The sequence below is a fragment of the Ambystoma mexicanum genome, chromosome 2q, assembly GCF_040938575.1.
Source record: "Ambystoma mexicanum isolate Mex_15411 chromosome 2q, UKY_AmexF1_1, whole genome shotgun sequence".
In the NCBI taxonomy this organism is placed as follows: Eukaryota; Metazoa; Chordata; class Amphibia; order Caudata; family Ambystomatidae; genus Ambystoma; species Ambystoma mexicanum.
The window spans coordinates 220,655,335-220,680,091 of NC_090924.1; the positions used below are offsets into that span (position 1 = coordinate 220,655,335).

General features: G+C 47.4%; 1 protein-coding gene across 2 annotated transcripts in view; it reads right to left on the reverse strand.

Annotated features, from left to right (window-relative positions):
- GPRC5B (G protein-coupled receptor class C group 5 member B) overlaps positions 1 to 24,757 on the reverse strand; it is a 307,339-nt gene that overhangs the window by 152,456 nt on the left and 130,126 nt on the right. For both annotated transcript variants that reach the window (XM_069647166.1, XM_069647167.1), the window contains exon 2: positions 3,765 to 4,774. In XM_069647166.1, the coding sequence (XP_069503267.1) occupies positions 3,765 to 4,767 (1,003 nt within the window). In that variant the 5' untranslated portion in view covers positions 4,768 to 4,774. The remainder of the gene's footprint in view (positions 1 to 3,764; positions 4,775 to 24,757) is intronic.

A 24,757-nucleotide genomic window follows, 5' to 3' on the forward strand; every position in this document is an offset into this window, starting at 1 on the left:
TGTCGGGGGTGTTTCTGTCCCAGTCACGACGGGGATGCTTCTGTCCCAGTCACGACGGGGATGCTTCTGTCCCAGTCACAAAGGCAATGCTTCTATCCCAGTCACGACGGGGATGCTTCTGTCCCAGTCATGATGGGGGGTGCTTCTGTCCCAGTCATGAAGGGGGTGCTTCTGTCCAAGACATGAAGGGGTTTCTTCTGTCCCAGTCATGACGGGGGTGCTTCTGTCCCAGTCATGATGGGGGGTGCTTCTGTCCCAGTCATGATGGGGGCAGCTTCTGTCCCAGTCATGACGGGGGTGCTTCTGTCCCAGCCATGACAGGAATGCTTCTGTCCCAGTCATGATGGTGGGTGCTTCTGTCCCAATCATGATGAGGACGCTTCTGTCCCACTCATGACGGGGACGCTTCTGTCCCAGTCATGACGGGGGTGCTTCTGTCCTAGTCATGACGGGGATGCTTCTGTCCCAGTCACGACAGGGATGCTTCTGTCCCAGTCACGAAGGCAATGCTTCTGTCCCAGTCATAATGGGGGTGCTTCTGTCCCAGTCATGATGGGGGTGCTTCTGTCCCAGTCATGATGGGGGCTGCTTCTGTCCCAGTCATGATGGGGGGGTGCTTCTGTCCCAGTCATGATGGGGGGGTGCTTTTGTCCCAGTCATGAAGGGGTTGTTTCTGTCCCAGTCATGATGGGGGGGGGGATTCTGTCCCAGTCATGACAGGGATGCTTCTGTCCCAGTCATGATGGGGGGTGCTTCTGTCCCGGTCATGATGGGAATGCTAGTCATGATGTGGGTGCTTCTGTCCCAGTCATGACATGGGTGCTTCTTTCCCAGTCATGACGGGGATGCCTCTATCCCAGTCATGATGGGGGACAGAAGCATGATGGGGGTGCTTCTGTCCCAGTCGTGACGGAGATCCTTCTGTCCCAGTCATGACGGGGGTGTTTCTGTCCCAGTCACAACGGGGATGCTTCTGTCCCGGTCACAACGGGGATGCTTCTGTCTCAGTCACAACAGGGATGCTTCTGTCCCAGTCACGATGGGGGTGCTTCTCTCCCAGTCATGATGGGGATGCTTCTGTCCCAGTCATGATGGGGGGTGCTTCTGTCCCAGTCATGATGGGGATGCTTCTGTCCCAGGCATGATGGGGGGAGCTTCTGTCCCAGTCATGACGTGGGTGCTTCTGTCCCAGTCATGACTGGGATGCTTCTATCCCAGTCATGATGGGGGTGCTTCTGTCAGAGTCATGTTGCGGGTGCTTCTGTCCCAGTCATGACAGAGATGCTTCTATCCCAGTCATGACAGGGGTGTTTCTGTCCCAGTCACAACGGGGATGCTTCTGTCCCAGTCACGACGGGGATGCTTCTGTCCCAGTCACGACGGGGATGCTTCTATCCCAGTCACGATGCGGGTGCTTCTGTCCCAGTCGTGACAGAGATGCTTCTGTCCTAGTCATGACGGGGGTGTTTCTGTCCCAGTCACAACGGGGATGCTTCTGTCCCAGTCACGACAGGGATTATTCTGTCCCAGTCACGAAGGCAATGCTTCTGTCCCAGTCATGATGGGGGTGCTTCTCTCCCAGTCATGATGGGGGGTGCTCCAGTCCCAGTCATGACGGGGATTCTTCTTTCCCAGTCATGATGGGGGGGTGCTTTTGTCCCAGTCATGATGGGGGGGTGCTCCTGTCCCAGTCATGACGGGGATGCTTCTATCCCAGTCATGATGTGGGATGCTTCTGTCCCAGTCATGATGGGGGCCGCTTCTGTCGCAGTCATGATGGGGGATGCTTCTGTCCCAGTCATGGCAGGGGTGTTTCTGTCCCAGTCACAACAGGGGTGTTTCTGTCCCAGTCACGACGGGGATGCTTCTGTCCCAGTCACGACGGGGATGCTTCTGTTCTCATCACAAAGGCAATGCTTCTTTGCCAGTCATGATGGGGGGTGCTTCTGTCCCAGTCATGATGGGAATGCTAGTCATGATGTGGGTGCTTCTGTCCCAGTCATGACAGGATGCTTCTGTCCCAGTCATGATGGGTCTTCTTCTGTCCCAGTCATGCGCTCTGCATTTCTTCGCTCAGAAATGCAGCGTCCAGGACCGGGAGTCTGGTTGGTTGATACTTCGGTCATCACAAAAGATCCTCACTCTAAAACCCATCAATCATCATGCTTCAACCCAGCAAACATTAATTAAATGAATAAAGGGTATTGGGGTAAAGGGGTTAAAATGAGACGGGATGGGGTTGAGGTGGCATTATAAGTGTAAAAAAACAGGAGGCTTCGGGGACCCCAAAATCTTTTTAAAAATCTGTCTTTTTCCATATTTTGTCCACGATGAAATTTACCACTCAGTAATTGTGGTTGGTAAGGTCACATATAACCAATATTTTTTCTTGGAAATCCTGAGGTGGGAAATCATATTATGCATTAGATTGTGGCGTGAATGAGCCTTGATATGTCATTACAGGCTCCAGCAGCCTGCTCTTTGATCAGGAGCAGGCACGTCCCACCTGTGGATTTACATGTGGTTGAAATAAAGCCAGGTGATCAATGATCAAGCATAGTCTAAGCTCACCATTGCAAAAGGTGCCAACTCTTTGAAGGCGGTTAAATAATACTCAACATGGTGAAAAGAGGGGAAGTTAGTGTGCCTTTTATAGGTATAACCCCTTTGAGTGCTCTTAGGAAGTGAGTACAGGCAGCCTAAAAAAGTTGCAAATATGAGTACGTTCTAAATAGGGTGTGGAGTGGGATGGGGTGCAGCAGTAAGCCCTGTGCGCCCTATCAGGGCAAAACATATTTTTATCATGGCACTCGCGGCTCCCAGAGGGAGGGTACTATATAATATCATATCATGTAATATAGTCTCATATTTGTAGCTAGAGTTTTTTACCCGATTCTTCCTCTTCTAAGCACTGTAATATTAGATTATAATATTGAGAAAGTGGAAACCATCCAGGCTTTAGTGCTGAGCTGGGTGGATTATTGCAACAGTGTCTATGCGCAGATCCCAAAGAATACCTTGGAAGAATGACAACTGGTCCAGAACTGGGCAACACACCTGGTAGTCAGTCTCAGAAAACAAGTCCACAAACCCCAAGCGCTTACACCCCTGCACTGACCCTAAGTCCCTAAATCCCTACACTGACCCCTGACAGGACACAGTGTAATCTTCAAAATCCTGCACATTATTCGCAGGTCAATGAGGGGGCCTTCCCCCGTGTCGAGGTACACCCCCACCAGACCACTCAGAACATTGAGAGCTGGCCAAACCCATGATACCAACTAAAAGAAAGCAGGATCGGGAGAAAGAATGTTGACGCTTACTGGTCCCATACTATGGAACGATCTCCGGGAAGATCTGAGATTCCAAGAAGACCTCCTTCAGTTCAAAAAGGCTCTTAAAACATACTTCTTTTGCAAGTCTTTACGCAAAGACCATTCTTCACAGCCCATATTGCCTTTCCCACATGGCTACTCCTGGAGATCTGCCATATGACATGTCGTATGCTCAATCCCTGGTTCATGCCCCACCCCCTCCTGAAACCAGGACACATGAGCAATGTCTCATTGGCAAATAATACACTTTGACCCACTGACTCTGGTACTTGATAATGGATAATGTAATCCAAGCTCTCAACTTGCTGAGCTATCTCACTGGCTTGGATATTTCAACTCATTAAGATCACAACATCAATGTAACATAGATTATAGCACATGCGTTCTTCAATATAGTATTTAATTGCAAAAGAAATAATGTTTTCTTACCTGCATTATGCTCATCCATGGAGAAGGCTTTATTTTCCGTATAGCTCCTTGGAAGTTGGATATCTTCCTCAAAAGGTGTCTCGCGCATTCGCGGTTGGGATGTGTCAAAATAGTTGGGTGCGTTCTCCTGCTGCGATGGAAGAATAGAGCAATGGACTTCTATGATGGAGTGGAAGATGAGAAACACCCATCCATTTGAGACCAAGGCGATTGCCAGTGTGGGATCGTTCCATGCGTCCTTCTTCAGTTCGGAATTTCCAAATAAGTACATCGTCATCCAAGCTACCCAAATCAGGATCGAGAGAAAAATTGTTATGATAAGAAATATTCCATTTTTCTTCCACTTCTTAAACTTTCCACAGAGTGTAAAAAGTGACATGGAGAAGGTGATCACCATCAGGACCATCACATAAATTAAAGCCATGGTGAAATCCATTGGTTCATAATTGCAGGACAGCTTCTTTTCTCTGACGACTGTCAGTATCAGCCATTCAGTTGCGATGATGACTTGAACCAGCATTAGACACAGCGCCATGCCGGTTAAATGCCAACCGGATGGACTCTTGCCATGCCGGACTAGTCTGCGCAGCCTCCAGCCTTGAACTAGCAAACAGGAGAAGCACAAGGCAAAAAGAACGCCCCATAAAAACCTCCTGGTAGAGCAGATGGTTTCATCGATCTGTATGATGAACGCAAAGGCTAGGCCGAACAAGCCCAGAGTCCCCAGCAGGAAGAGGAAATGGATTCCCAGCGGGCTCCTCTTCTCCTTTTCTTTGATGAAAGGGAGTCTCACCAGCAAGATCAGCATCAGCAACAAGGTGGTGAGAACCCCAGCTCCCGCCACAGCCTCCACCACAATCCCCCAGATGGAATCCAAATCACACAGATAGATGTACTGCGGGAAGATGTCCAGCCCGCACCCGCGGGACATGCTGGAGTTTTCCGAGGAGCCATAGCTGATCACAAAGAGGAGGAGGAAGACGAGGACTGAATGGGTTTTCATTTTTTTTCTGTGGGCCGGAAATAAAAAATATAATTAGATTGATTATAACTAGATGTTCTCAATTGTCATCTATTGCAGTGGACAACATTCAAACGTTAAGCGTCATGTGATCATAGCAAATTGCATTTCATCTTCTTCTGAAGACTAAGACGCCTGCTGCGAACATAGGCATCGACTCATAAAAGAAATGTCTGAGTTTTAGATGTCTGCATGAAAAAAGTCCCACATTGGTATAAAACCACAGAAGAACGTCCCTGTGTCAGTGACACAATGGAAACACTGGCAACCCCCGCATAAGGCTATGGACATGACGCAGTAATTGACAGGCATTGTCCATTTCCATTTCCCAGGCCCTATGGAGGCTCGCGAGAAAAGAATAATGATCAGTGAACCACAAAGGGGCATCGATTTCAACACAGCCCAAACCAGGCAGGCAAGAGAGGAAGAGGGCCAGAGAATGGGGGACACTGGAGGAGGGGGCCACTGGGGATTTCCTTACCCGTGAGAAATGTGCATTGTTTACCTTTTGAGCCAGTGCATATTCTGGGAATGAGCTTTAATCCTTCTTTACTTTCAGTGGCTAATGGATGCAGCGGTTAAGCGCCCCCATCTGTCCCCTAATGTATGCGGAACAGGCTTATTCCACCCTCACCTTGCACACTAGGGAAGACTTAGTATGGATACTGTGATGTTGCATGTGTCCCTTCTACTCTAGCCCCAATACATCCCACTCCTCGTATCTGCATTTGGGCTCCTCATTTTGTAAACGGCTTTCTCTCCAGTAAAGTTTATATAATTTCAAGAAGGTAAATGTTGGGTTAGCAAAATAGGCATTCCTAGCAAATCAAAAATCTTTATTTGACATAAAACTGAACAATCTGTTTACTGTCTATTGTATTGGCACTTCACAATTTCAGATGCGCGCCTTTTCGAACAGCCCGGATCATCAAGGCTACATTTCGCCCAGGCCGAGCCCCATCCTTTCGTTCTCCCCTTTCTTGTCTTCAACCTTTAACACCCTCATTTTATAATGGGAGGTGCATTAAACTGAGTCTTTTGCTTGTATGCCTCCATTTTACGCTCCAGCCAATTTACAAGCAGTAAGCAGTGATAAGGTGGAGGAGGGGCACGGGGCGGAGGCAAGATCTCTGCTGTGCATTCCTCTTCCATTGCATTACATTATCATGTAGGCATGAAACCAGTGGATTCTTCTGGCATATGCCTGGCCAATGAATTCTTCTGGCATATGCCTGGCCGATGGATTCTTCTGGCATATGCCTGGCCGATGGATTCTTCTGGCATATGCCTGGCCAATGGATTCTTATGGCATATGCCTGGCCGATGGATTCTTATGGCATATGCCTGGCCGGGCGGATTCTGCACCTGCTAAAGACCGGGCGGATTCTGTAGGTGCCCGTTATTAAACACTGGTAGCAAGGCGCACTTTCTCACAAGTCGGACAGGAAATCAGAGAGTAAAAACAAGTTTGCCTCGCTTAACTCTTTCCTTGTCCCCTCCGCCTTGCGAATGTTTAAAATTGCATCAAGGGACCCCGCAGCACGTAAGTGCTAACGCTGGTGGTACACTGTGTGCAATTAACAGTCAATATAAAATAAGGCAGCAAATGTTTTAATGGTCACTTTTATAAAGCGTCCTGAAAAGAGACAAAAGCCATATAAGCTTCAAGGTAAGCTTTATAAAAGCGGGCCCACCTCTGCTCACTCCACCAACTGTAATGAACCTTCAAACCCCCCCATTCCAGTTCCGCGAGATACGAACGTGTAGCTCATGGAACTGGAATACAGTGACATAACACAGTTCTTACATAACACAGTTCTTTACATATCTTCCCCCTTACAACAATAATAGGAAACACTTCAATACAAATTCCCAGAAATAAGTACTAGCAAAGTAAAAAAATACAATAAAATATTAATTAGAAACTTGACGAGAGAAAAGGAGAAAATAATAGAAATTTAGGGAAATCCAAACAATAAACTATAATACAGAGATTGTCACTGAGTAAAGTCTTTTAACCAATTAGGTTTGCGTGTGACTCTTTTGTTGTCATTACCATTGTTGTCTGGTCTGACACACATAGTTGCAGGCTGAGCATCTACAGGAGGCTCATCACTTCCCCCTTGACTCCTATCCAAACTCTCCTTACTCTCACTCTGCACATCTCCACCTGCTCCAACACCACACTTACCAGCTTTAGCCAATATGCCCTGCGACCAGACTTCTCCCCCCATGATGACAACACTTCCACGCACTGAGGCGATTCTCTTAGGACCCAAATATGTACTTTCTAAACACTTCTGTGTAGCCCTGGGGTTTTTTACCCACACCCAATCTCCAACATTACACTCTCTACTCTTGGCACACTCCCTCTTGTCAAACGACTCTTTATTGCTGGTCTGACTTTTGGTAATCCACTTCATTATGGCTTCTCTGTCGACTGTCATTGTTCCTGTCAACCCCAACCAACCAGGGCATAACTTGGTTCCAGGCTCCCTTCCTTTAAGAGAGACAAACGGAGATACCTTCGTAGTGGAGTGAGGTGTGGTCAGGTAGCTCCACATCATGTGATTCAATACTTCTCTCCAAGGTTGCCTATTGCATATCGCTAGTTTAATCCCTCCTTTAATATATCTATTTACTCTTTCAACCAACTCATTTGCTCTTGGGTGGTATAAAGCTGTCCTAACATGTTTAATGCCATAATACTGTAAGCACTTTCTCATAAATTGAGAGACAAATTGCACCCCATTGTCTGAAACCAGTTCAGCAGGGCAACCTTCCTTAAGAAACACTCTTTCCAAAAAGGATACTAACTATGTTGCCGTCACTTCTCTCACCACTTCCCATTCCACCCATTTGGAATGAAAGTCCACTAGCACAAAAATGTACTTAAACCCATCTCCTAACCCAGGTACCGGTCCCAGAATGTCAACAGCCAGTTTCTGCCATGGCTGATCTGGTACACAGTTTGGTATCAAAGGCACTTCCCGTACCACTTTATTTTTGTCACTCAGTTGACAAGCACCAGTAACAATGCCTCACCCTCCTTTTTGTAGCACCTTCTCCAAGATGACCTTGGTGTGCTAGCTCTAGTAAGCTTTTTCTCACAGCCTCAGGGGGTGCAATGCAACTCCCCCTCCTCAACCTATCTCCCACTAGGCTCAACTCATCACGTATCTCCCACCATATCTCAAATCTTTTTTCAAGTAAGTCTTTTTCCGGCCACCCTTCAATAGTCCTCCGCTTTATAAGACTGAGGTCATGATCCACCATCTCCGCATGTTCCCACTCCTCTTGGTCTACACTGCCCAATTCAGCAACCACATGTTCTTCCTCCTCATCTTGTGCCTGGACTGTCTGATCTTGACTTATCGGTAGTCTCGATAGACAATCTGCCACCAAATTCTTTTTCCCAGGCAAATAGTAAACCTCAAAATTATACGGTTGAAGACCCAGGCCCCACCTGCTTATTCTTGGTGATCCAGTAGCCCACCTGCCACTATTAAATAGCTTGCACTAAGGGTTTGTGTTCTGACCGTACTGTGAACTTCCTTCCCCACAGGAAATATTTGAAATGATTTACTGCCCAGAACATGGCCAACGCCTCCCGTTCTATTACCGAATACCTTTCTTCAGCTGCTCTGATAGCCCTGGAAGCGAACGCTATCACCCTCTCTCCTTTGTTAGTATCATACTGCATTAATGTGGCTCCCAATCCTAAATTACTAGCATCAACCACCATCACAGTATTGTCGTTTGCATAAAATGTTCCTATGGAGGGGGCTTGTACAATGCCTTGTTTTATTAATTCAAATGCCTCATCACACTGTGTGGACCACTGAAATCTTACGCCCTTCCTTAGTAGAGCCTTTAGTGGAGTCGATATGCAGGCAAAGTCTCTCACAAATTTGTGATCATATTCTGCCAGCCCTAAAAAGGACCTAACTTGATCCTTATCACTGGGACATGGTGCTTTCTGAATAGCATCCACTAGACTTGACTTGGGTTTAAGCCATTGTGCGGACACCACGTGACCTAAATATTCAACACTGTTCATGGACAACCTACATGTACTCCTTTTCACAGTAAGACCCGCTTCCCCCAACCTTGTCAACACCACTCTCAACAACTTGTCATGCTCTTCATCAGACTCAGCATAGACCAATATGTCGTCCTGGAAAATGATCACATACTTAATCCCTTCCATCACCATCTTCATTAACCTCTGAAAGACAGCAGCTGTTGAAGCCAACACAAATGACATCCTGCAGTACTTGAATGTCCCTTCAGTGGTGATAAATGAGGTTAAGTTCTGACAATCCTGTGAAAGCGGTATCTGATGATATGCTTGTGATAGATCAATTACTGAGAAACACTTTGCTTTGCCCAATGTGGCCAGTTCTTCACTGATGATCGGTAAAGGGTGGCGATCCACTATAATATTCTTATTGAGGTCTCTTAGGTCATCACAAAGTCTTATGTCTCTGTTGGCTTTAGTGGCCACCACGACTGGTGACAACCACTCTGATCCTTCTATTTTCTCTATGATGCCCTTCTGAAGCAACACTTTGATTTCCTCCTTCACCTTTTGTCTGAGATTCTGTGGGACAGGTCTAACTTTGTGTATTCTAGGGACAGCTCCCTTCTTTAGTCTGATACAATGTTCGTAACCTTCTAGTTTTCCCAGATCCTCCGTGAATACTCTGGAAAATTCTCTTTCCCACTGGTCTCTCATTTCCGCCACAGTAACTGGGTCCTCAGCATTTGCCTGGATCCTTATGCCAAACTTTCTCTTTTCGGACCAGCCTAGCAATGATGATCCTTCCTTGGTGACAAACACATTAGCTTCACAGCTTCTACCTTTAAACTTTATGGTGGTCGGAAACTTTCCCAGTAATTCTATTTTAACATTCCCATACGCATATGGTTCTATGCCCTGAAGCTGCAATTGTTCGATATCTCCATTCACACATTTCTCGAAAGTTTTCCTAGACATAATCGTCCATAGGGAACAGCTGTCCACTTTCATTGTGACTACCCTATCATTGACCATGAACACATCAATCAATCCCTTATCCTGACTGGACAAATCTCCAATCTCCAACACATGTTTCGCTTGTTGATATTCTCCCGCACTTTCTTCCTGTTCAGGACACCTAACATTGGTGTTTGCCTCAATGTTCTCCACCGAAGAGTTCTCCTTGCAAACTCTAGCAAAATGTCCTTTCCTTTTGCACTTTAGACAATTTGCATTACGTGCCGGGCAAAATGGGTTTGATGAAACGTGTCGGTTACTGCCATACTTCATATTTTTATATTCTTGGTGTAATTGGTCTTCTTGCTATTGCGAATCGCTGCCACCTCATTTATCTGTCTGTCTGTCTTCATGCTAGCCATCTATTTGGACATCTCTTCCATCCCTCTAGCCGCCTCCACTGCTTGCTCCAGGGGCAGGTTCTTCAACAGCAGTTTCTCTTGCACTCTGCTGTTGTTAGTGCAGCGCACTAACTGATCTTGGATGAGTGAGTCCGCCAGATGTCCAAATTCACACGAGTGACTGAGTGTGCGGAGTGCTGCAATAAATGTTTTTACAGGTTCCTGACGTCTTGAAAAGAACGTATGTCTCTCAAACGTGACATTTTTCCTTGGCTCAACATTTAGCTGCAATTTTCTGATTGCCACAGAAAACTGATCCTCTTCCCCTTGGCCAATTTCCGGGGGTTCTGCTTGGCCATCAAAGACACTGCGCCCTTCTGTTCCCAAGTTGTGCAGCAAGACAGCCTCTTTTCTCGCCTGACTAAATTTATCTCCCCCCAATGGCAACCTGGTAAGTGTCGAATTGTTTCTTCCATCTGTCCCACCTGATGAGTGGAGTGGCTGGTTCAGATAAGAAAGGTGGGGGAGGTGGCATACTGGCTGCTGCCATGGTCACAGTACGAGCTAATGTCTTTACTCTTGGTGCTCTGACAAATCTCCACCTAATATCTCTGTTTACTTTCCCAGGTGGTAGGCATCTGTTGCTAACTTGTAGGATGAGAGAGTGGCACACAGTCTAAAACACTGTGCTGTGAGTTATTTATACTTTTACAGAGCCTCCACTCAATCAACTGTTTAGCCCCTTCTCTGTCTTTCCTCAGGTGGTGCACTAATTGTTGTGCAAGCTGATTAAAATGTAGGAATCTTTGCAGTTCTACACTTAAGTGGCAGCCTGTTTTCTGCTACTTGTCACTCTATTACAGTACATACGGTACTGACTCTCTGCATTCCAACTGGTTCAGCTGCCCTTATATTACAGTTAATACTGTATTGAATCCAGTCCTCCGAGGCAAGTGGGCGGGCCAAAACGAAGGCACGCCAAGGTCTCGTCGGCCGCATCAAACGCTCATCACGGAGCGGAGCAGCTTATACGGGCAGCGTGTGGGTGCTGCAGTAGTGCCCATTGCCTGTTGTGTGCGTTGGCTGCTGCTACACCCAGGGCGGGGTGGAGCGGTTTATGCCGTGATGGTTGTCATGGCTGCCCTTCGCTGGCTCTCAATGGCTCTGTGCTGAGAACGCAGGGGCCTCTCCAATGTAGCGATCAGCTGCCCGTCGGCGCCGCGCAGCTCCAGCAGACCTCCAGTGATGTAGTGCGTGTGGCGGGCCCGCTAATGGCTTAATTCTTGTCGCCTGTGAAAAGAGACAAATGCCACTGCACCATCCATAATGAACCTTCAAACCCCACATTCCAGTTCCGCGAGATACGAACGTGTAGCTCACGGAACTGGAATACAGTGACATAACACAGTTCTTTACACATCCCACTCTGAAAATGGCACTTAATGCCCCTAATACACAATTAGCAATGCCTCCTCTTCCCCTTCACTTTCCTAATGAGTGGGTCGTTCAGGCGGGCTGGGTGCGCTTTTCTTTTTATATAACTCACGCATTACAAATTACATTCTTATATTGTCTTGGGCAATGGTACACAGTACAACTAATCCTGTAAAATGGAGGAATATTCAGAGAAGGAAAACTATTCAAGTTTTTTTTTTTAAATAACTAAGCTACAAATGAACACAAATTGAAAACAATCAGGCCTTTATATTCAATACAATAAAATTTACAATAGACACAAACACAATGAAAACTAAACTGCTCTCTAGCAGCAGTACAGGTAAGAAGAGGTTCAAAGAGACTAGGGAGAGCAGAATGGATGCTGGGGCTTTTGTGTTCGGAGGCAGTTTTCACTGTTGTACTGAAGAGAAGAGACTGAGGAGAGCAGACTGGATGTTGGGACATTTGGGATGGGGCAGTTTTCACTGTTCTACTGACGAGAAGAGACTGGGGAGAGCGGACTGGATGCTGGGACTTTTGGGATGGGGCGGTTTTCATAATTCTATTGATGAGATGAAAATGAGGAGAGTGGAATGGATGCTGGGACTTTTGGGATGGGGCATTGTTCACTATTCTACTAAAGAGAAGAGACTGAGGAGAGCGGACTGGATACTGGGAAGATAGGGAGGTTTTCACTGTTCTACTGTAGAGAAGAGACTGAGGAGAGCGGAATGGATACTGGGACTTTAGGGAGGTTTTCACTATTCTACTGAAGAGAAGAGACTGAGGAGAGCGGACTGGATACTGGGACTTTAGGGAAGTTTTCACTGTTCTACTGTAGAGAAGAGACTGAGGAGAGCGGAATGGATACTGGGACTTTTGGGATGGGGCAGGTTTCACTATTCTACTGTAGAGAAGAGACTGAGGAGAGCGGAATGGATGCTGGGACTTTTCGGATGGGGCAGTTTTCACTATTCTACTGTAGAGAAGAGACTGAAGGGAGCAGAATGGATACTGGGACTTTTGGGATGGGGCAGTTTTCACTATTCTACTGAAGAGAAGAGACTGAGGAGAGCAGAATGGATGCTGGGACTTTTGGGATGGGGCAGTTTTCACTATTCTACTGTAGAGAAGAGACTGAAGGGAGCAGAATGGATGCTGGGACTTTTGGGATGGGGCAGTTTTCACTATTCTACTGAAGAGAAGAGACTGAGGAGAGCGGAATGGATGCTGGAACTTTTGGGATGGGGCAGTTTTCACTATTCTACTGAAGAGAAGAGACTGAGGAGAGCGGAATGGATACTGGGACTTTTGGGATGGGGCAGGTTTCACTATTCTACTGAAGAGAAGAGACTGAGGAGAGCGGAATGGATGCTGGGACTTTTGGGATGGGGCAGTTTTCACTATTCTACTGTAGAGAAGAGACTGAAGGGAGCAGAATGGATACTGGGACTTTTGGGATGGGGCAGTTTTCACTATTCTACTGAAGAGAAGAGACTGAGGAGAGCAGAATGGATGCTGGGACTTTTGGGATGGGGCAGTTTTCACTATTCTACTGAAGAGAAGAGACTGAGGAGAGCAGAATGGATGCTGGGACTTTTGGGATGGGGCAGTTTTCACTATTCTACTGAAGAGAAGAGACTGAGGAGAGCAGAATGGATGCTGGGACTTTTGGGATGGGGCAGTTTTCACTATTCTACTGAAGAGAAGAGACTGAGGAGAGCAGAATGGATGCTGGGACTTTTGGAATGGGGCAGTGACCACTAAACTACTGAAGAGATAAGAAATCACGAACGCATTTTTGAACAAAAGATATATTTGAGCATTGCCTTTTTAAAGAAAATATCAAATCAAAATATGGCATTCATGTTTAATTGCAATTTCTGTATGTGTACTGTTTGCCTTACTTTCATTGTCGAATGAATTACTGGTTTCTCTTTGTTCATCTCGTCTTTTTCAATCTGGTTTCTTATTCCTGGCATATATTAGCATGCCACCAGGCTGTCATAATGATCTCACTGCAGTTTGAAGCCTGCTACTACACTGCTCTGTTGCTCACACTGCACCCCAGTGATGGGTGACACTCCTTCATGAGGCGTGAAACCATCACGCGATGTCCCGAGACTGCAAAATGGCTGCTAATTCATAATATCAATATCGCATTTTGATATAGTGCTTTGTGCCAGATACTTTGCACTTACCATAAATTACCTCTGGTTACCCTCAAACGCCCTGGTCAAGGGGTACATCAATTGTAATCCGCACTGGATGTTTACTGGTGACCCCCCATCGCCCACTTCCCAGTGTGCTTTTGATGTGTGGCAGAGCTTCTCGTTGGTACAGGGGCAGCCTTTGACTGCACCCTTTAGTGGCGGGCAAGGGTGGAAGAGGGCCCCTGGAACCCACCTTGCCCCCTACAAAGCGACACCACTCCATAGGTGAGCTGTAGAGACTACAACATATAGACCGCCAACTCCGCTAGCCACATCTTTCACTGGTCCAACGGTCGAGACCATCATTTACAGGGGATACGCGCAACACAACGGAAGGAAGTCTCTTAGTGAGAGCGTAGGCAGAAGACCTCAGACGGCCCAATCCATCTAACAGAAAGTGTATGGATTCCGTTTCTGTGGTTACCATTGTGTCGACATGACTACTGCTCTCCAGGAGTCATGGGGTTCCTTCTGGCTGAAGCGCCTGCTGAGCCCCACACTAATGCTAAACCAGCAGCGATCCCAATCATACAGCTATTCCCCCCTCAGATATTCAGGATAGCACAGGCTGAGGGCAGGCTGAACCCTTCAGGAGGGGCTGTGAGCTGCTATAGAAGGAACACAAACAACAGTGGTACGGTCTGTACACATAGGGCCTCATTACACGGAAGGCGGTGATCCAGGGTGCTATTAGCACCCTGGACCATGCCGGTAAATTACCGGCACCGCCTTGGCGGAAAGGGGATTTACCGCCCCATTCCAAGGTTGGTGGGGCGGTAAATCCCCCTTCCGCCATTGCCCTTCCCCATTCCCATTTCTGCCCCATAGGGCTCTATGGGAATGGGGAAGGCGCTAATTACGGCACTGCAATTTTGCGGTGCCGTAATTTGCTCCGAGGTCCCTTAGCGGGTTGGTTTTTAACGCCTGCAAAAAGCAGGCGTTAAAGCACCAACCCGCTAAGGGACCTCGTAGTACGGCGGTAAGGGTTAACGGTCACCGTTGCCATTAACGGTGACCGTTAACCCTTACCGCCGTCCGTGTAATGAGGCCCATAGAATCTTCTATTAAATTAAAGGAAATGGAACACAACTAATAAAAAAAACACTGATGGCCTATCTCTGTAATGGGAAACTCAGAGAAAGCAGACTTTAGACTTGCCCCACCTCCCCCCACTTCATCCCCATTCACTGTTGTCTTAAATCTACCATCGATATTTTTTTTAAAGGAAATACAGTAAGATAACATTGGAAACAATGTTCTGAGAGCCTTGTTCGGTAAAATGACTGGATAGAGCCACTTGCATGTGGGGGAATTCCCGCCCCCAACAGTTAAGTTATGGTAGTTTGAACAGGAAGCAAGACTTCCCTGGACCGAGGCCCTATTTGCGTCCACTCCTGGGGCCACATCAAGGCCGATGCGCGACCTATGTTAAGATTGCAATGCGAGTGCCCAAGGGAAGGCATGTAGGCAAGCATTATACTGGTGAGGCATTCTGGGATATGCACCCTATGGATTTAGGTCTGTATTCGAACATGTGCCGGCCAGTCTCTGAATAGATCAGAACCTGCGCGGCGGGCGGAAGGAGGTGAAATCTGTTTGTGTTATGAAAGCTAAGCCATGCTTTTTGCTTGAGGTTCTGTACAGGATCCCAGTGAAAGTGGAAGAAGGATGATTTATCAAGGCTCTGCGCTGCAAGAAAGATGAAGTTGCATCGATACATTAAAAAAAACCATTGCCACAATGCCCGCAGTGGACGGATCAAGGTCGCTCTGTCTGTTGGAAATATGCAACCAAGGTATCCCCAACATAATTAGCTTCTGTAATATATAACAAGTCCAGACAGTGCTTAGAAGAAAGGAGTTCACCAGATTCCCAATAACTCAACCTTGGGCGTGGGCTCATCTGCCCTGACCATGTGACTGTAACCTCAACGCTCGTGGCAAACCTTCCCGAATCGTTTCGCTAACATTGCATTGTATAACTGAACCCCTCGCTAGACCCATCTTGAGATCATTTCTTGTTCACTATTCCTACTCTCCTTTTGGTCTTGTAGAAGTGGGCTGATTATTTACCGGTATGTTCACTCCCTAGTCCATATTCCTTGTCGCAGTTCTCACCTATTGAGGGGCATCCCCGCCACGACAGGCAATCTTTTGCCTTTTCATGTAAATCTATTAACATGACCCTCACAAGCCTCTCACCTTGAGCGGGAGGACACAAGTTCCCGCCATCCCCTTGAAGCCTCCAAGAAGTACACAAAGTGATCAAGTTAAGTATATCACCCACTCCCCTGTATGGGAGGGAAAGTCTCATGACTTTGGCAGGGAAAATGGAGTAGGTGGAACAGAGATTACCAGCAGGTAATCGGGCCATTTACTCTTTCTGCATCTTCCATATCACGGTCCTCGCCTATTGAGGATCCACCAAGCAGATGGAGATTTACAGGGAAAGCACAAAGTCCCAATGAATGTAATACCCAGGGTGGGCATGTATTCCTGCAATCCCAAAACGCTGCCCAGGACTGCCTTTCTGAATGCAATGCCCCTGGGGCCAACCTTCAAGATGTAGTGTTCAATGAATGTGTGAGGGGAGAGGCCCAGGTGGCAGCACTGCGCACATCAAGCTGTGCAACCCCAGGGCGCGCGATCCCTCTTGTTGATTTTCCCGTTACAACGGAGACAGTGGAATGCTTGCCAACTTCTATGCCGTGGAAATAGTCTGTCTAATACATCTGTTGAGGGTTCTGGTAGATGGTCTCCATACTCTGCCAGAGGGCCCCAAGTTAATAAACAGGGAACTGCATCTTCTGAAAGGGATCAGTTCTTTCCAGATACATCCTAAACCCCACTCCCCACATTGAGTGAGTTTAATGAGTATGTGCCCCCCCCCCTCAGATAACTCCAGGTAAGGGGCAACTATGTCCTGATTTAGACGGCATTCTCAAAGGACTTGGGGTTTGGAGTCTGAGGAGGAATGTAGGAACAGGCCTTCCTGGGGGAATCAGAGGAAGGTGTCTGTCCTAATTCGACCCAGCAGAAATGATGGCCACTAAACATCACAGCTTTGCTAAGAGGATATAAAGAGGAATTATGTATGTAGGTTCGAATGAGAAAGGTAGGGCCCATGAATGGAAGGGGGGGGCCTAATCCTGCTGCAAGAAATTTAAAAATGTTTGAGGGGAGTGGTTGCCGAGGGTTTGGCCACCACTATGAACTTCCACTGCTCTCCAAAGACACTGATAGTTAATAGCTGCACCTAAGTGTGGTAATAAAAAGGTCTAGATCCAACCCTTCCTATTGTAGATCCAGGATCTTTAGGGAATCACACGACAGTCTCCATTTTGAGTTTTCCGTACCACCTGGAGAATGATGACCAGTGGCGAGTAGACGTCTTAATGGTAGAGAGTCTCCTTGAGCCCTTTAGGGCCAGGGTGGCAGCGCCAGATATTCCCTTGCCCAGGTCATTCACCCTCTCAGCTTCCATGCAGTCAGTTTGAGCTTGCCCAGGGAGCTGGTGTGAAGGTCCAGCCATTTAGGGGAGGGGAACCAAGTAGGGAAAGGTAGGGTTTGAGAGATATGTGGAGGAGGTTGAACCATGTTTTCCTATTCTAGTAAAGCACAATCAAAATGACAGATGTTATGTTATTTGAATTTGTACAGCGCACTCTCACCCGAAAGTATCTTGGCACTAGAGAGGGAGAGACGAGGACCACCAACCATCAGCCACCTACCACTAGAACACAAATATCTTTAAGGCCCTTCTAAACTCCAAATGATTTGGCAAGGTCTTTACTGACAGTGGCAGGTCGTTCCACATTCGGGCAGCGGCTACCGAGAAGGCCTGGCCACTGATGCGCGAACGGTAAAAGGTAGGCACAACCAGCTACACCGCCGATGCAGAACGCAGGGAACGAGTAGGGCAATAGCAGATAAATTTGGTTTCAAGATATTCTGGGCCCAGTCCATGCAGTGCCCGATGAACAATGCACAGTACCTTGAGCTCAATACACGCTGCATCACTGGGAGCCAGTGCAGGGCACGCAGCAGCGGGTGATGTGCGCCCCATAGGGTGACCCTGTTGCCACCCAGGCGGCCAGATTTTGGAGGCGCTGGAGCTGGTGAATCATACCCTTGCTCCTTCACTTTTGATCTTCTTTGAAACCTTCGGAAGGAGTGGGGTGAAAAGGTTGGCATAGGGAAGATGAGGAGGCCAAACAAAGAATAGTGCATCCTCCCTCCATGCTTGGGGATACCTGAACCTGGAGCAGCAGGTTGAAGGGGTGTGGAGAGGTCTACTGCCAGTTCCCCAAAATGTATGAATATCTCCCTGAAGTGTAGAGGGTATTCCAAGGATGCGGGTAAGAACCTGCTTCAGTTGTCCCCTCTGTGGTTGTCCACTCCTGGGACAGCTTGTTTGACAGATGTGGGTGTTTGCCCACTCAAAGAAGGTCTATGTGTTCTCTGCCAGAAAATGGGACAGGGTCCCTCCCTGTTTCTTGATGTAATACATGGCTATCATGTTGTAAATTCTTATCAAGACAGCAGCGTTCACCAGGAAGGGGGATAGGGGCTTCACTGCTCTCACTGTGGCAGTTTGCTCGCTCCAGTCCGAGGACTTTGGTGATACTTGGGAAACCAACTCAGTTGCAAAGATGTCTTGCCAAATACGACCCCCCACAGCACTGGCAGGTGGGGTTGGCAGATGCCAGATCTATGTACTTCATGGGGATTGAGGAGTTCAACCACCAGCTGAGAGAGAGCTGTAGGTGGCTGAAGAACGGGACCCTTCTCATATACTCCCTCAGCATGGGGACCAGTAACTCAGAATGTGTCTCACAAGTGGGCTAAGGTGTGCTCTTGACCAAAGCACTGTGAAAATGTCGGACAGCATTTCCCTCTGCGCTTGGATCCATAGAATCACTGGTGCAAGTGGGGAGACATAAGAATTGCCAGTCTGGACTGGAATTTGCTCAACCTGCTTTTCTAGGAAAAACGCTTCTCTGTGGTGTTGAAAAGTGCTCCAAAGTGCCCCAGTCTTTGGATGGGCACCGGGGATGACTCAGAAGCCATCTGAAATACATTGGTGGGGAGCAGGCTCTCCTAGTGTCTTGATTCGCCTGGTTAAATATTTCTGCATGGATCAACCAGTCGTCCAGGTAAGGCTGGACATGAATGCCTTCTTCGTGACGCATCACTACCAGGGGGGAAAGGCACCGGGGAAGACTCTCAGCAGCACCTTTAGACTGATGGGAAGAGCTCTGAATTTGTAATGGTCCAAGGGAGTGGCAAATTGGAGGAATCTCTGAACCTCTAGATCCAGTGAAGTGACACATTCTCTCGGTTCAATCATTGGATTGATAGTCTGTAACCTTTCCATCTGAAAAGAGATGGTCTCCACACGCGTATTGACCCATTTCACCGGTACGATCCACCTGACTTCGTCTGTGGGTTTTCAGACTAGAAAATGATGGAGTACATTCCAAGGTCCCAATTGTATTATGGTACAGGGATCAATTCTCCATTTTCGAACAATTCCTACATACTTGATTCCAGAGCTCCCTTCTCTGGGTTTTTGGGTCCTCGTGCAAGAAGAACATTGGAGTATGGGTTGTGTGGAGGAGCTCAATATGATATCCTGTCCCCAACACCTTGTGTCTAAGCGTTTGAAACCCAGGAGTTCCATATGTAAACAAAGTCCCATAATATGGCCTGGGACTTTCCCAAGTCCATTGCTAACTCCCATATTTCCCATAGTCAGCATGTCTGGGCCTAATTAGGACGAATCCTCTATGTTTCCTGTGAGAGTGATTCCCCCTGAAGTTGCATCTGGAGAAGGTTTTTGTTGTCTTTGTATCTGGATGGGTAAAACTGGGTGGCTGCGTTTGCTTTGGGTTTGATGTTATTGGAAAGTCTGCTGTCTTCTGTTGATTATTATACCAGCTCCCCTAGTATGGGCCCGGAGATCTTCCGGGAAGTGCAGGTTCAAGAGTCGGAAACCCTGGGAGGATTCTGCGTTCCAGGGGAATGGCTATTAAAAGTTGTCATCTTTCAGACACAGTGGTGCAGGTCTGCATGGCTGTTGCACGCAGAACATCGTAGGAGAGCTTCAATGCCAGATAGAGTTGTTTTTCCAACATTTCCGGCATGGGAGCTAGGTCCTTATGCTCATCCAAGCCACGAGAAGGCACTGGAGGTCCTTCAGTAAGAAATGTGTAGTGTAGGCTATGTAGGATCCCACCCGTAAGAAACAATTGGACGAAGCATGGGCCTTCTTGAGGGCTGTCTCCACCATTTTGTCTATGCTTCCAGCAGGCCCTGCATTCATGGACACCACAGCAGTCCGGCCTGTGACGATTGGTAGTCTATCTTTAGGCCTTCTGGGAATTCCTCTTCGAAGCCCTGCACAGGATACAAGTGGAACACGCATGTGGGTACTGTGGCGTTCTCTGGATCCTTCCATGCATGTCCTTTGCACTGCTAAGCAGTGGTAGGCCTTGCTTTGGCGTGGGGACATATCTTCTGTAAGCCTTACATTCATCTGAGGATGTGGTCTTGGACTTCGTGTTGAGGTTGGTCCAGCGGTTCTCCACGACCTCCCCAAAAATCAGTTTGCTGAGAACTGTCCCCTCCTTTACAAAATCAGGCACCTTTATCAGTATTGGGTGGAGGAACTGCATCCACATTATCGTGGGGCTACAGGATAGCAGGCTGTAGACAAGCCACAGGGGGGATAACTCGTGGTGCTGCAGGAATACACGTATCCAGTAACCTGTTTACTGTATGGCTACTTCCAGTTGAATTTCAGATCATGTAATCACTTCGGGCAGTGCAGGTCACACAGGGTGGAATGAGGAGGCATGGTTTCTGCAGTGTTGCTCCCTCCTTGATGTGGGTAAGGGGCTGGGAATGGTGTCTCCAACTATGGTCACTCCTATCCCTCGTCTTTCTGCAATGTGACCTTGATAGGCCCATGCTGGTCTGTGACTGGCATGGGGTTGTTTCATCACCAGCTCTGAGACAGAGTTACTGTCTGGCCGGGCCCTTGCCATGTCTCTTATTTGTATGAAGCATACCAATGTTCACCTGCCACTCTGGAACCACTGCCCTCCATTTTAGTGGCATCGCCCCTATAAGTGTCAACATCAGTGATGGGTTAGCCGGGACTGCCGGCTTCCGCGCATGCTCCATTCCGTCAGGCTCTGTAGCAGTGACTGGCGTCTCTCCGCTAGGCCCAGCGAGGCAAGAAGCACAGGGTGCACGGAGGGAGATTAGTAAAACTAATTCAATTTAACAGCTAGTAACACTCCACAAGAGTTACCTCTCCTGGTCAGAGAGTACAAAAATAGGAGGTTTGAGGGGAACAAGAAGTGGCATGCCCTCCCCGTCCTTTTACTTAAGGAAAGGGTATATGTTCAGAAGCAAATAAATGTATAGGAAAATACAAAGGAGTGCCTGCCTTGGCAGGGAAGCCACTCAATAAGTGAGGAATGTGACAAGGAAGAGTTGAACACAGGTTCGATCCCTGGGTCTGTGCTCACAAACCCCTAGGTATTAAGCGCGTTATAAATAACCAATTATAAACCAATTATACCCGCATTGGCCAAAAAAATGGCCCACTTTCAAAAAATCTGGCTCACACCAGCATTTTGCGTTTTTGGTTCAGCCATGGGCCTTTTGCCCTATAGCCCAGTCCGAGCCTAGTAACAAGTAACTCTACTGAAAATTATGGTTATGTAGCGTCTGCCTTTTCTGCTCTTCTTTTTTGTATCTGTCTGCTTATCATAGTATCAGAGTATTTTCTGATGTAATTCGCTGTAATTGAGTGGTTAACAAAACTTTAAAATAACATAAAAAGTAAATAAATGAGAGCCTTGCTGATCAGTTAAAGGATTTCAGCATAGGTTACTAACTTAATGAATTGGCAAACATACAGAGGTCATTTTTATTCACCCGTGCATGGCTTTACAGTTCAATTACATTGTTTTTTCAATGAGAGCATCTAGTAGGACTTCATGTTTTTAATGATTGAAAAAGGGAATTTGCTTCAGACTTTGACCATCTCTTGCATACCAGTCTTTACCTCTGAAATCGTGCCTGATCTGGACTATTCCGTTCCGCTGCAGGTGTGGATGGGTTCTTGGCCCATCTGTGAAGGCCATAAGGCTATGGAACGGCTCCCCTTTTGTCTAAGAGCATCAGGCCACTAGCAGCCAGCTCCTTACCATATAGATCACTAGGTCATGTAGAGCATAGATGCCACTAGGAAGACCTAGACTCCTGCTTGTGCAGACTTTTGTGTCTGAGCTTCCTTCATAGTGACACCTTGGGTCCCTGGAACTGGGGGTGTCCATGAAGCAGCACCTGTTCAGACTGTGTAGCAACAGTCGACTGGGTGAGAGGAGCGGTGCTGCCTGGAGAGCGCATCTTCACAGGTTTCTGCCCTGGTCTCCACTGGAGCTTTTGCGCTGGATCCAAAGGCTTGTGATATTTGAACGGGCACGTGCTGTTCTCCTCCGTGGCCTTCGCGTGCACTCAGGAATACACATGGTGCTGTCACAATGGGAAGCAGGCCATTTGCAGAGCAGATTGGAGAAACAGCTTTGTAAGACTGCGGAGACCAATGCACGGGTTTGCACCAGACCTTCTACAGAGATCAAGCGAAAACTATGACATTTCTATCAAATCAAATACTCAGGGAAAGGGATTGATAGGGCATGGGGGTTCAGTATGTAACCGGTCAGGCCATCAGGTACCCTGGCACAGACAAAGCTCCTGTGGCATTATGAGCAGAGAGCCCTTAGAACTGTGGTATGTATAAACTGCATGAGGTCCATACAATGTAGATGCGGCAGCTAAACCAACACTGATCCCAGCCGGTTGGGCTGGCCGGTCCAGAGGAGAGCCCAGAAGCTCAGAGGAAGGTTTTAGTGGGCCTTTGTTATGCACAGGAGGTACACCATTGGCACCTCTATAATCTGCACAGGAGTGTACCTTTTTTATCTTTTTGCACAAAATATTGAACCAACATCTGCTGATTTAAATGGAACCATACATCCATTAAGTACATTGTCCAGAAGATAGTTGTACGGAGTTTCTTGTACCATCTTATAGAAATAATATGGCCGGAGAGAAACCACAGACCCAAGGTCAGCATCTGTCCCACAGTCATGATCAACTGGTTTCATGAAGCAATCCAAGTACTCGTTGTATGAAGATGGGACTGGTGAAACACTGGCCATTACTGGTTGACCTGGGCTATCCTCAAGGGGGACCATCTGCCCATCCTGTCCTATCTCCCGGGCTCAGAACCCGACAGGCAATTTATATCACAGGACAAGGATCCCATGCCCCGGCGCACTGAGTTGATGATGATGGTCCAGGCTACCACGTCCCTGAAGTGATGTAACAAAATGGCTTAAATCGCGCTCTCGGTTACTTCCATCCATATTTGTATGTTGTGCATTTCTAGACATTTGGCTAACCTCAGATCCCTACAAGCCAGGAAAATGGCTCAGCGGTTGAGTGCTCGCTGCTGGGATCTGTGTTTGATCTGCAGGTCGCAGGTTCGAATCAGGGCACAGGCAATTCACCCTTGCATCCTTCAAAGGTCGATAAATGAGTACCAATTTCGGATTCTATATGACATATATTGTATGGAAAGCGCTATATAAATAGCAGACATTATAACTTCACCAACACCCCTTTCTTGTGAACTGGTACCCAGCATCCGTCTCCATGATCTGCATCAAGAAGCAATACATTTCTTGATGCACCTCTAAATGGTGTGTCCAAGAATTTGGCATTCAAGTGTCCTCTTAAGAGACAGTGGGCCTCATCACGAGTTGGGCGGTAACCCCGGCACTAATAGCCCTACCGCCAAACCCCCCCGGCACTATTAGCGGGTTTGGCGGAACGGTTAGTGCCCATTCCCCATTGGGCCCATTCGGGAATTCCTCATTCCCCAATGGGCCTAATGGGGAAAATGTGCGCTATTACCGCCGGCGGATTTCGCGCCGGCGTTAATAACGGCAAAAATCAGCACTTTTGCCGTGGATTTCCCCCCAGCTCTGAGCTGGGGGTAAATCTACCAAGGCCATGATCTGGCGGACCCTTAAATGCGGCAGTAATAGCACTACCGCCGCATTTAAGGGTTACCGCCAGACTCGTGATGCGGCCCAAGTGCCTTAAGACTCGAAAGCGGTTATTATCTGGGCATCTTAATGGACACAAAACGCCCCATATCTACCCATAAAACTGATCACAATCTCTGAATTTCAAAAGAGTGCGTTGAGTGCAACGCAAACTGCTGAATGCACACGGAGCAAGGAAGGGCCATGCTCGAGCCACCACTGTGTCAATGGAGCATTGATTTCACAGATCGTTCTTTTGAAGAAGAAGAAATGAGACTAGGTTTTCATTAAGGATGTAGTGAGTGTTCTCTCATCTTGGCCAATAGATGCCAAGGCTAGAAGCAGCTGTTTAAGAGTGACAAAGAGCTCTCTCTTAAGCAAAACCTCAGGGGGATCAGTGCAAATGCATTACATGCCTATTAGCTGGAGGAAAAACATCTTGTGGCAGGGAATAAAGGGGAAAAGTGAAGTCTAAAAACAATGGAATGGTCAAAGCTCTGGCTATTACAAACTTGCATTCCAAGCGAGCTATTGGCTAATTAGCGCAATACAAACAAAGCCATTCCACTACCGTTCTAGCACACGCGGATCCACTACTCTCTCCAACTAAAGTATTGATCTAAGCTGCCTAACATTGAACGTGGCTGCGGCGCAGTAGTGGTTTAGGCTCAGCTAAGACTTGTTTTTTAGTGGCTAGACTATGTATTCGGGAACAGTTCATTTGGCTCAGTATTTGTAGTAACCCTAAGATTGTTACTTCTAGCATTAGTTTACCACTTTCTTTCAGCAAGCTCTTTCATTTTTGTAACCGTCT